General features: G+C 49.7%; 1 protein-coding gene across 1 annotated transcript in view; it reads right to left on the bottom strand.

The window, feature by feature from the left end:
• Window positions 1-13,222, bottom strand: part of LOC123353542 (venom factor-like) — a 61,699-nt gene that overhangs the window by 22,331 nt on the left and 26,146 nt on the right. The window contains exons 21-26 of the mRNA XM_044994694.1: window positions 12,934-13,073; window positions 9,852-10,064; window positions 7,727-7,784; window positions 5,031-5,117; window positions 4,194-4,397; window positions 394-469 (exon numbers count right to left, since the gene is read on the bottom strand). Coding sequence (XP_044850629.1) covers window positions 394-469; window positions 4,194-4,397; window positions 5,031-5,117; window positions 7,727-7,784; window positions 9,852-10,064; window positions 12,934-13,073 — 778 coding nt within the window. The remainder of the gene's footprint in view (window positions 1-393; window positions 470-4,193; window positions 4,398-5,030; window positions 5,118-7,726; window positions 7,785-9,851; window positions 10,065-12,933; window positions 13,074-13,222) is intronic.

Below are 13,222 nucleotides of genomic sequence, written 5' to 3'. Positions count from 1 at the left end.
GATGGGATCATGACTAGTAGAGCTGTGATTATAGAATTTGTGTGCACCGTGGACACCTTCCCACTGGGAACTGGACTGAAACCCACCAAATTCATTTCACACAAGCCATCATGTTCTAACAAACACGTGTTAGACCTCTACTGATCTAAGCCACTCTGGTGTCAGCAACCATACAAGGAACTGCATTCCATTACCAATCTCTGATGCTGTCAAGTCCCCTCCGTTTGTAATCCCCTGGTGTATTTTTCTAAAGATCCAGTTCTACACATGAAATTTGTCCATTCAGTGAAGCCAGGGGAATAGATTGCTCTGGCTCATGTCTTCCAGAGGAATGGTATACAAAGGAGAAGCTCTACACAACGCAGCAGAGCGTTATAGAAAAGCTGCCTTTACCATGTGCTTGAGAGTGATCTTGTATAGGCTGCATAGGAGTGGTCGGGTTTCTTATATGCCAGTTGCTGTGTGTAACCTGAAAAGGAGAAAGAAAGGTCTTTGAAATGTGTTGTGCACCTCTCCTGCCTTATCCCTCCCATCTGTCATCCCTCTCCCCTTCTCTCTTTCCTCTTTGCAAAGCACCATTTCTGCCCTCAGCTTCCTGCTTCCCTCCTGTCATAAATAAACAGATCAGGGTTAAGGTCTCTTTTACCTGTAAAGGGTTAACAAGCTCAGTAACCTGATGAACACCTGACCAGAGGACCAATCAAGGGACAAGATAATTTCAAATCTCTGTGGAGGGAAGTCTTTGTCTGTGTTTCTTTGTTTGGAGTTAGTCTCTTTTTGGATTTAAGAGAGGCCAGTCATATCCTTCAAGTTCTCCAAGTTTCCTGAAATAGCCTCTTCTATTCAATATAGTGAGTATTAGTTAAAAAGGCGGATTAGTCTTTTGAGTTGCTTTCTGTATTTGCAATTGTGTGTTTGCTGAAAAAAATCTTTATTTCTGTTTGCTGTTACTGATTATTCTGAGGAGGAGGGAGGGGGAAATCTCTCCAGGTTTATAAGTCAGACCCTGTGATATTTTTCCATCCTGGTATTACAGAGAGAGTGTACTTTCTTTCTTTCTTTTTAATAAAATCTTTTCTTTTTAGAACTTGATTGATTTCTTCCCTTGTTTGGATTTTCAGGGGAAGGGGAGGGGGGAAAAAGTGAATCCCTCTTTGTTTTGATTCAAGGAATTTGAATCCAGGTATCTCTCCTAAGCATTAGGAGAGGGGAGGGGGGAAATGGTTGTTTCCCTTTGTGTTGAGATTCAAGTTTGAATCTGTGTTCCCCAGGGAGAGTTTTGGGGGAACAGGGAATGTGTCAGACACTTAAAACTTGACTGGTGGCAGCAAGAACCAGATCTAAACTAGGATTTTAGTTTAGAGGAGTCCATGCAGGTCCCCATCTTGTGAACGCTAAAGTTCAAAGTGGGGAATAAACCTATGACACCTCCATTCTGTGTTTGTTAACAGCAGCCAGTTTGACTGGGAATCCAGTCCATTGAAGCAACTAAACCGAGCACTCCAGAGATCAGGATCCAAGTCACTTTCACGCTGGCTCAGGCTAATGTGCTCATCACATCGAAATTCTGCTCCTAGTGCGCACAGGGCCGTGAGCTGAGCATGGCACAGATATCAGGTAGGAGGAAATCTAAGAGGCAGCACAGGTAATTGAAAGAGGAGTTCAGTCCCCATGACACATTCATACCTTGGCCACTCTATAGAGACAGCTGCAAGATGTCCTGGGTCAGATGTGGCGAGGATTTTGGCAGAAGCGGATTAAGATTTGTTGGGGCCCGGGGCACAAAGAACATTTGGGCCCACCACACCCTGTGGGACGAGGGGTGCCAGAATTGGGGGGGCTAGGAAGGCCACCCCCCTACACACACACTTTTAAAAGTGCAAGGTCATTCCCGCCCAGTTTTTAACATGGGCGGAATAGCCTCGGTCAGGCGTGGAGCAGTGGTGGCATGGGCGTAGTTTGGGAGAACGGGGGAGGCGTTGCCCCCTCAAACTGCAAGCCTAGGGCCAGAGGCGACAGGAGGAGTGGTGCCACAGGTGGTGGGTGAACCACCAGCTCAGGTAGGCTAGCCCCCGGCCCATCCCTTCCACCTGAGGCCTCGCCCCTGGAGGGGGCAGGAGGCTGGACTGGAGCCCCTGCCCCTGGCTCCCACCGGCAGTGGTGTGCCCCAGATGGTGGGGACATAGGCTGGGAGATGTTCTCAGGCACCCAGGCCCTCTCCTCAGAGCAGGTGGAGGGTCCGGGGCTTCCCACAGCAGCTCGGGCTCCCTGGGCAGCTCTTACCATTGCCTGGATCTGGCTTCTCCAAGGGGAAGAGGAGGAACAGGGGGCAGGGAGACGGTTCTGGTGCCAGTGCCCCCTACACGTCTAACCAGGTTCCAGCGCTCCCGCTGGGTCCCCCAGATTAGATTTTGGCAACACCGATATGTGTCCCGCTAGGAACTGACTTGAGATCCATCAATTGAGCCCACAAAGACCCCCAAACAGCCGTCCCAAAGTAAGTTTTTTGCTGTTATCAAGATGGAACAGATTTTAACCATCAACTATGTACATCTGTCCCACTAGGAAGTGGGCTAAGACTCACCAGTCCGGAAAATAACAATTTAATTGTTGAGGTGAGATAGATCTGAGCTGGGAGCATATGGAAAATGGTTCTATTATAATCCTGGGGGAATTCTGTGCCACTGCGCACGGGCAGAATTCGTGTCCCATGCAGAATTTTTTTTGTCTGCAGAAAATACATTCAGCCAGAGAGGTTCTGCAGTTACACCTTTCACCCACCATGGGCTGCACTGGTGCCAGAACGGAGGGTGGCTGCTCCCGGGTGGGAGCAGCCCCAGCTGCAGCTAGGGAAGAGAAGAAGCTGTGTTCCTCAGTGCTCTGCCCATGGGGCCAGGTCAGGAGGCATGGGATATGGGGGGATGGACAGCATGGAGCACATGGGGCTGCTGGGTGTGTGTGTCAAAGATGGGTTCAGAAGGGCTAGTGGGGGGGACAGACTGGGGCGGGGGCTGAACGGACGGGTAGGGGAGGGATACATGGGAACAGACAGAAGAGGGGTGGTTGAGTGGGGGTTCAGGGACATGGGCACAGGGGGAGGAGGGGTGGCTAAGTGGGGGTGCAGGGTTGCATGGGGAGGAGGTGGCTGAGTGGAAGTGCAGGGACACATGGGAACTGGGGGTACAGGGACACTTGGGGACGGGGCAGATGTGCCTGACTGAATGAGAAAGGCTAGGGGTCAGCCAGGGTCTGCAGCGGGGAGGCTTCCTAACAATCTCTCCCCCCAAGCGTGTGCTTGGGGTGGCATGCCGCGGGAGGGCGGCAGGCGGCTCCGGTGGACCTCTCGCAGGCATGCCTGCGGAGGGTCCGCTGGTCCCGTGGCTCCAGTGAACCTCCCACAGGCGTGCCTGCGGAGGGTCCACTGGTCCCGGGGCTTCAGTGGAGCATCCACAGGCATGCCTGCGGAAGGTCTACCGGAGCTGCGGGACCAGCGGACCCTCCGCAGGCACGTCTGCAGGAGGTCCACCGGAGCTGCGGGACTGGCGACCACCAGAGCACCCCCCGTGGTGTGCCGCCCTGCTTGGGGCGGCGCAATTCCTAGAGCCGCCCCTGCTCCCCCCGACCCAAAAACCCCCACATGTTCCATACTTCTCCCACCCACACCCAACAACCCTTCAAATCCACAGCAAGGCTCCTCCCAGCCATTACTACCCTCTCCCTCAGCTCCACCTTCACTCCCGGCTCCCCCAGACCTTTGCACTGCTTCTGAGGGGTGCAGGAAATACATTTCTGTATTGTAGTTTAAATGAATTACTCCGAGTTCTGTAGGAATATGCCTAGTAAGGAATCTATTTGTCAAAAAACATTTCCTGAAACTTTTTTGTTGTCTGTATTGTTACAGACAAACTTGCTCATGGGTATTGTGTAATAAACTACCAAAATAATTGAAACTGGCATGATTATATTGTGTTATTTTGACAAATAAAATATGTAGAATTTTGCAGAATTTTAAAATATTGTGAAAGAATTTTTCATTTTTGGCACAGAATTCCCCCGGGGGTATTCTATAGGTTGACACCACTCGCCTTAGCCATCCTGGCCCCCACCCAATAGCCATATGCAGGAATAACCAAGCCCTAGTAATGAACAGGAGTCTGGAGAAGGTCCTGCTGTCACCCAGGAAAGCCTCTTACCCCTCCTGATCAGGTTGATGGCTTCAGCCCGGCGATTCACCCCCATCGCCTCCCACTGGTTGGTGCTGTCCAAGAAGTAGGTGGAAATGACCGTTGGGGTCAAACTGATCATGTTCTGTTCCACACACCCATAGGGCACCACGATAAGATGCTTCAGCTTGGCCCCGTCAATAGAGTTTTCTACAACCTGAGCCACGGGGTTTCCTGGCCAAGAGAAGAACCTGGTGTGAATTCAAGCATGGGAGTGGTGGCTTGTGGGAATGGGGAGAAAGTGATCCCTCAATGGGTTCTGTAGACTTAACACTCTGAACCTGAAATGTGCCTCAATGCCCCCTGGAGTCTGGGGCACCCACCACCCTGTAGAACTGGGGCCTAAGACTGGTTCAGTTGATCCAAACCCCTGCTGGGACCTTGCAGGTTGGAAGAGAAGTCAGTGATGTGGAGTCTGGGTATATTTTCAGTGCAACTTGTTTCATTTACACTATGCACACCAGTCCTGGAGCAGAGGGAGTTGCAAACAGCATGCAGGTCAGTCCTCTCTCTCTGGGATCTTGGCCCCAAACACTACTTCTCAGTTCCCAGGGAACAACTCTAGTAACAGAGATGAAAGCAAATGTTCCTGCTGCTTTCCACAGCTCCCCTAAAGAAAATTCACAAAAAGAACACCGCCACTGTATTTCTTCCTCGACTAAAAACTCGCTCGCACACTAGGAAAAAACTTGTAAGAGTGTGTAACATTTGGTCCATTTCTTGACCTCTGGCCCAACAGTCTTACGAACTTCTGAGTTTCACTCAGTATGATTTCTAAGCACTTCACAATCACAGGCTCTTATTTACCAGTGATGGAGACTTTGGTTTCTGGTACAGTATCTGGAATGATATCATTTATATCTGGAGCTTTCACCTTTATCATCTGTTCCCCACCTGTGAAAAGGAGAAAAGAACCCACAGTGAAAATATGAGCGTCCTGTTGACTTTGCAGCTGCTATTTCTCCTGGGTTACAGGCTCCCTGCCTTCATACAGAGCCTGAAATGATGCCCTGTGGAGGGAGATGGAGGAAGGTACTAAGATGAGAGGGGGGTGGTGACATTGCAGTCCAAACTGATTGTCCCAGGATTCATACTGCTGACTTCCGAATAAGCCAAACCGGCTGTGTGATCACAGGCATGAATTCAGCTGATTTAAAGCGATGATAAAGACATTAATATTAGTGGCCTGATTCTCCACTACTTTTCACTTTATTATTAATTATGATTATTTGTACCGCAGTAGTGCCCAGAGGCACCAGTCCAGGGCTGGGCCTCCATTCTTCCTCTGTTGCCTCCAGTGATGGAGAATCATGTCTAGTTTTGGAATCAAACATTTTCTAAAATGTTCTCTTCTATCCTTGAGAGCTACCTGTTCCATCAGCCAATAGCAAAATCCGTGTCACACTTTATATTCAAAAGTATGATTACACAGAGTTTATAAAAGGATTGACAACTTCTTAATAAATGTTTTAATAAATGGCTAATCAATTGTTACAGATTCTTAGAGTTCAGCAGATCAATAGGTTGCTTATAACCACTACAACACCTTCTATTGATATCTGCAACACATACTGTTCATGTCTGCACCCCGCTTCTAACATATAGTAATATTTTAAACCCTTTATTAACTGCTTATAAATGTGCTCAACATTGTGTGACCAAAATCTGTTTTGATTTGTGTCTGACTCCTTTGAGAGGAACATTAGTTCACTGGTTAAGACATTATCCTTGGACTGAGAACCTGGACTCATTCCTTACTCTGGTGCAGACTCCCTGTATGCCTTTGGGCTAGTAGTTAATAGCTTGGTTCCTCAGTCTCCCCAGCTGTAAAATGGGTATAAAAACATTTCCCTATCTCGTAAGTGTGTTGTGAGGATAAGTACATTAAAGATCATGAGGTGCTCAGTGTGACACTGCACCCCATATTCTTCATAGAAATATTGTTATGATATGAATGTGGCACAACTAAGATATGTTTTATGTAAGATGGGTCATGTGAGGTATCATTGGAAATGTTCTGATCTACTGAATGTGGCTATCCAATTTGTATGCATGTATCATTTCTGTATCTGAGGTTAGGAATATTGACTATGTAACAATTACAACTATGTGTGTATTTGGGGGAACGCCCACCAGACAATAGACAATCAGCCTCAATAGGCCATTAGGAAGAACAACAAGACTTGGAAGATACTAATCTCAGCGCCTTCCTGAGACGCTCCTGGGGTTGCTGCTTTGACACTACAAGGTCAGGTGATCGGCTCACCTGGTACTAGACCCCCATCGTGGGCTTTCAGTGTTTTTCCATTAAGAGGTAGCGGGGTGGGGGTGGGGGGTCAGACTGGGAAACAAAAGATTCCTGCCTTATGTATATTCTATTTAAGGCTGGGAAGTAAGGCAATCAGACCTTTTCTCCTTTGCCTCCCATCCAAGAAGGAAGATTGCTAAAAACATCTGAAGGAAAGGCTGAGTCCAGGCTGAGAACAGGGATTTACCCTGTTAAGAGACATAACTGGAACTCTGATCTGCAGAAACTCGGCCACCTGCCTAAAACATCATTTAGGGTGAGAAATTACAAGGTGTACCCTGTTTCTTTAGTATATTAAGCTTTGTTCGCATGTTTTGTTTTATTTCCTCAGTAATCTGCTTTGTTCTGTTTGCTGTCCTGTATAATCACATAACATTTACCCTTTATCGTTAATAAAATTGTTTTTAGTTTATTCCAAAACCCAATTTGTGCAATTCATATCTGGGGGGAAGGGGCGGGCAAAGAGCTGTGCATATCTCCCTCCATGTTGAGGAAGGGGGAGATTTTTATGAGCTTGCATCGTGCCTCTCTCTCTATACAGCGCAAGACAATATTATTTTGGGTTCACACCCCAAATGAGGTGTGCACGTGAGTGCTGGGTAAACACCCGAGCTGAATCTTCCCTCACAGAGCTGATTTCAGTCTGTGTCTGCTGCTGGTTGTGGTCTTACCTATGTCTGGGCCAGAAAAGGCTTGAGGGCCTGGCACAGCAAGAACGGAGTGAGGAAGCCCAGGCTGGTGGAATGGGCGGACGCAGTGGAACTCCAGCACATCAGGTGGCACCTCGGATGTGGGGGTTCTAACCTGTCACACTCAATTACTATGGTATGTGTAAGTATCTCAAAAGGATATAATGCTGTGGTGATACATGATTGTGTAAGGCAAAGACCAGGAATGTCAATATTTCACACAAACTTTAAACCAGTGTGGGGTATTCCATGGAACTGATGCAAGTCTTCCACTGGCAGCCTCACATGTTGCCAAAAACCGAAGTGATCCGTTTGAAAATCCCCAGGCACGATCGTATGGCAGGTGCAGAATTTTTCTGGCGAGTTTGAGGCAAATTGGGAAAAGCGTTTGAAAGATACGAGGGCTCCAAAAATGAGATACCCTCGCTTGTCTATACATTGTGTGCTCACTGGGCGCTTGCAGAAGGAAAGGCGCTACATAAAGACAAATCATTGTGGTTACTCACCTGCTGCAGCTGGATCCAGCTGAGCGGACATAGTCCGGCTTACTCTCATCCCTTCAGGCTAGGAGGGAAGAACAAGAACACATGATCAAAGTGGAACAAAAGTTATTTGCAGCGTTGTAGCCAGGTTGGTCCCAGGACAGGGGTGACGGCATAGGCACCGACTCCGTGGGTCCTCTGGGGCTGGAGCACCCACAGGGAAAAACTGGTGGGTGCTGAGCACCCAGCGGCAGCCCCACATCAGCTCTCTCTCTCCCCCCCAAGTGTTTGTCACCCACCGCGGATCAGCGCCTCCCTCTCCTTCCCCACGCCCCTTGCCCACTGCAAACAGCTGTTTCGCAGCGTGCAGGAGGTTGGGAGGAGGAGCGAGGACACGCTCAGGGGAGGGGGCAGGAAGAGGCAGGGAGGGGTGGAGCCTTGGGAGAAGGGATGGAGTGGGGGCGGAGCCTGGGGGTCGAGCACCCCCGGCTCTTTGAAAAGTTGGCTCCTGTGGGCGATGGATTCTTCCCCAAAGTGGGGGGCCCATGAGGCCCCATGCCCTCTGTGGCCCTGCCCCTCCTCTCCCCCCAAAGTCCCGCCCCCCAGCCAAGCTGGCAGCTGGACCCCAGCTGGGGAGCGCAGGGCGCACCCCCTGCCCGGGGTCAGAGGGCCCAAGAGCAGCCCCCAGCCCACGTCCCTGCCTAGGGCAGGTGGAGGGTCTGCGGCTACCCACAGCTGCCCGTGCAGCTCTTACCCCGACCCCAGGGGGTGGGGACATGGGCCAGGGGCTGCTCTCAGCCCCTCCCCCAGGCAGGTGGAGGGTCTACGGCTCCCCACAGAAGCCCAGGCTCCCTGGGCCGCTCTTACCTGGGCCGGGCTCCAGCTTCCGGTCTGGCCAGGGGGCGGGGCCTTGGGGGGGGGAAGAGGAAGGGCTGGGGGCCGGGCCCGTGGCTAAAGTGGGAGGGCCATGGTCCCTTGGCCCCCCCCCCATCCCAAGATAAGAGAGAGAGACAAGGGCAGGGGGGGTCAGGTAATATCTTTTATTGACCAACTTCGGTTGGTGGAAGGGACAAGCCTTTCACGCTTCCCAGAGCTCTCCCTCAGGTCTGGAGAAAGAAACGGGAGAAGGAATGTTTCCTTTTGGTCTGGCTGCATCTTGGAAGGAAAAGGGGGAAGCCCCATTTCCCAGCCCCAAATGCCACCCTGGTGTACATCTCCTGACTTCAGTGGAGCTTTACCCGGAATGAATTTACCCCTAGAGCCGAGCTTTCCCCCTAGAACCGCGCAGGGTAAGGAATTGGTGTTCTCACGGCTATACGTTGTTTCAGTTCTCAGTGAAGGACCCCTGATCCCCAAGTGAAGTCTCCCGTTAAGAGGCCAAATGGCATTGATTTTCCATGGGCAAGCTGGAAGAGTCAGTTCTGGCCCTTCTGCTCTCAAATATAACTGACTCATGTCCTCCAATATCAGACCACTGTTCACAGGGCCAGCCTAAAGATGTTTGGGAGGGTTTATCATGGCCCTCATCATTGTAGTATCTGAGTGCTTCACAGTCTTGCATGGATCTATTGCTACAACCCCCCTGGGACATAGGGCAGCACTAACATCCCCATTTTACAGATGGGTAACTGAAGTGCAGAGAGACTAAGTGACTTACCCAAGGTCACACAGGGAGTCTGTGGCACAGCAGGGAATCAAAACCAAGTCTCCTACGCCCTAGGTCAATACTTTAACCACTGGACCATCCTTCATGTGCAGTGAGGGCTCATGAGATGATTCTTTGAGATACACCAGCAACATTTTCCATGAAGTGTGTGAGAATATCTTTAAAACGTCCTCCCACAATTTTACTGCAGAAATGGAGCCCACTGAGGGCGCTGGTCCAAGGAGCAAGACACTAGGGGGCTTAGCAGCTGAGCTTGGGTCTCTCATGGGACACCCTGCAGACACACCTGCAGAGTTACGTGCAGCAACTAGGCCATTAACAAAGCTGCTGTGGTCACTGCAGTGGAGAGAAGGAAGTGGGCTGAGGACAGAGGTGCTAACTTCTGAGGTAAGGTAAAGACCAGATTCCAAAGACAACCTAGCCATGCCACCGGCTGCTTGTCCTGTGACCAGACAGGATGGATGCCTGTGACCCAGTACATACCACGACCTTCAGCTTCTTCTTCACACCGTCGGACACGTATGAGTCCCACACAGCTGCTTTCACCTCTACGTCGTGCAGCCCTAGCTCCAGTGGGACGATCACGAGTGGCACCGCCCGGGAAGACATGGGCTCAATGTCCAGGATCTGCCGATATTTCGTTTTGGAAGAGGATGCGCTGCACAAAGCTGGATTGTGTAACAGCTCCATTCGGACCTGGGAAGTGAGCACAGGGGCAGCTTTTACCCAGAGAAATACGGTAACCAGAGGGGAGCGGTTCTCTCTGTTACAAACGGCTGCTTTGCTGGCTGGGGTCTGAGGGTCCAATCCTGCCAGGTGCTGAATGCCTCCAGCAAGCTCAAGGTGCTCAGCATTTTGCAGCATTTCTCCAAGAAGAAGTCCTATAACAAGGCTAAAAAGCACTGGTTGATGTGTAATGAAGCCAAAGGATCCAGACCGGCAGCCTTTAGAAACCCAAGTACCACATTTGTCCATAGATCGGGGACAGGACAAGCAGTAGCAGGGCAAGCTCTGCCTATTCATCCCTGCCTATTGCCTATTCAGTCTTTAGACTGACGGCTGAGATGGACAGAAAGAAGGCCAATGAATGTCAACTGGGACCATGGCTTTGCGATGAGGACACTGGGGTGAGGATGTCAGCAAGCATGTGGACACGGGTGATCCAGAGGATATAGTGTACTTGGACTTTCAGAAAAGCTTTGACAAGATCACAAACCAAAGGCTCTTGAGCAAAGTAAAGAGTCATGGGATAAAAGGAAAGGTCCTCTCCTGGATCAGTAACTGGTTAAAAGATAGGAAACAAAGGGTAGCAATAATTGATCAGTTTTCACAGCCAAGAAGTAAATAGCGGGGTTCCCCAAGGATCTGTACTGGGACCTGTTCTCTTCAACATCGTCATAAATGATCTGCAAAAGGGGATAAACAGTGAGATGACAAAGTTTTCAGACAATACAAATTTACTCAAGATAGTTAAGTCCAAAGCAGACTGTGAAGAGTTACTAAGGGATCTTGCAAAACTGTATGACTGGGCAAGAAAATGGCAGATGAAATATAAGCACACAGTAATAAGCACACAGTAATGCACACAGTAATGCACATTGGAAAACATAATGCTAACTATATGCATAAAATGATGGGTCTAAATTAGTTGTTTCCAGTCCAGATAGAGATCTTGGAGTCATTGTGGATAGTTCTCTGAAAATATCTGATCAATGTGCAGTAGCAGTCAAAAAAGCAAACAGAATGTTAGGAACTATTAGGAATTAGATAGATAATAAGACAGAAAATATCACAATGCCACTATATAAATCCATGGTATGTCCACACCTTGAATACTGCTTGCAATTCTGGTCACCCCATCTGAAAAAACATACGCAAGAACTGGAAAAACTACAGAGAAGGGCAACAAAAATGATAAAGTGGATGGAACAGCTTCCCTATGAGGAGAGATTAAAAAGACTAGGAATGTTAATGTTAGAAAAGAGATGACTGTGGGAAGGGTATAAGAGATTTATAAAATTATGAATGATGTGAGGAAAGTGAATAAGGAAGTGTCATTTACTCCTTCACATAACACAGGAACCAGGGGTCATCCAAGAAAATTAATAAGCAGCAAATTTAAAACAAATGTAAGGAAGTATTTCTTCACGCCCTGCACAGTCAACCCGCAGAACTCATTGCCAGGGAAATCTTGTAAAATCCAAAAGTATAATTGGGTTTAGAAAAGAATTAGCTAAGTTTATGGAGGACAGGTCCATCAATGGAATTAGCCAAGACAGTCAGGTGCAACCCCATGCTCTGGTTGTCCCTAAAACTCTGACAGCCAGAAGCTGGGACTGGATGACAGGGGAGGGATCACTCGATAATTGCCCTGTTCTGTTCATTCCCTCTGAATCACCTGGCACTGGCCACTGTCGGAAGACGGGTACTGGGTTAGCTGTACCACTGGTCTGACCCAACAGGGCCGTATATTCAGAACTACCACTAGAGGACATTTAAGCCCACATTACAGACATATGTCCCATTCGGAAGTGAAACCGTGAACTCATTTAGTCAGACGGTGACCAACAAGCAGCCCTTATTTTGGGAACGACCTTCTGTAAATACACACCGTGAATGGGTTCTGTTTGACCTGATCGTTTTAATGTGTCTATTTCAGGACAGAATCAGCTTGGCATGGGTCATGTGTGACTCCCGCGTTGGGGAAGGGTGGGGGCCTGAGTGTTGGAAGCTCCCTAGAAGTGTGTGTGTGTGTGGGGGGGCCACCAGCACCCGGACCGTGGCCCTGCCCCATGCTCCACCCCAGGCCCCACTCCTGCTCAGCCCCCTCCCCTGGGGGCCCTCCCACTGCTCACGCCTCTTCGCATCCTCCCCCACCCGCCACCTGACACCCTCGTCTTTCTGCCTTTTTAAGAGAAGAAGTGCAAGTGGCGAGTGGGGGAGGGGGTGAAGAGGCATGAGAGGCAGGTATGGGAGCCTTAGGGGGTGTATGGAGAGGCGTGAGAGGTGGGTGGGGAGGTCATGGGGGAAGTGCGGGAGCAGAAGAACATAAAACATAAGAATGGCCGCACTGGGTCAGACCAAATGTCCATCCATCCCAGTATCCTGTCTACCGACAGTGGCCAATGCCAGGTTCCACAGAGGGAGTGAACCTAACAGGTAATGATCAAGTGATTTCTCTCCTGCCATCCATCTCCACCCTCTGACAAATAGAGGCTAGGGACCCCATTCCTTACCCATCCTGGCTAGTAGCCATTAAAGGCAGCACGAGAGGCAGGCAGGGCGGCTTCGGGGGAAGAGGCGGACCTGGAACGGGAAGAGGAACAGTGTAGGCAAGGCCAGGGGAAGAGCGGAACGCAGGAGCGGGGCCTCAGGGCGGAGCGTGGGTGAGCCGCACTGTGTTTTGGGCTTAGCCTCCCCAGGCCTATTATACCCATTGCTCATGCAGCTTGGGGCCGTAGTTTTCTGTGTGGCATGGAGATCTCGAGTTGGGCACGCCTGTATCTAATGGCCTGTCTGAAGTGTAACTAGCAATGCAATATCTAGGTGCTAGATGCAAGTTTACCTTGATTTTGTCATCCTGATAGTTGTAGAGAATAACCCGGATCTCCACCTGCTCATTCCTCACTACAGAGTAAGGCAGCCGGAGGTCGATGAAAAAGTCCTTCATCACTGTTATCTCGTAGGGGTCAGCCACACAGATCCCTGCAGTAGGAAAGGACCCCGGGTCAGGATCAATGGGATTTATGCTTTAATATTGAAACCCGTTTGTTATCACCTGGATTGTTCCATCTCACTGTGAGGTTTTTAAGGTCCGTTGCTGTCTGGAGCCCCTTTTTCCCCATTCGAATTTC

The sequence above is a fragment of the Mauremys mutica genome, chromosome 20 (assembly GCF_020497125.1).
Source record: "Mauremys mutica isolate MM-2020 ecotype Southern chromosome 20, ASM2049712v1, whole genome shotgun sequence".
NCBI lineage: Eukaryota > Metazoa > Chordata > Testudines > Geoemydidae > Mauremys > Mauremys mutica.
The sequence above is the reverse complement of the archived record's forward strand: the minus strand, read 5'-3'. Positions and strand labels throughout refer to the sequence as shown.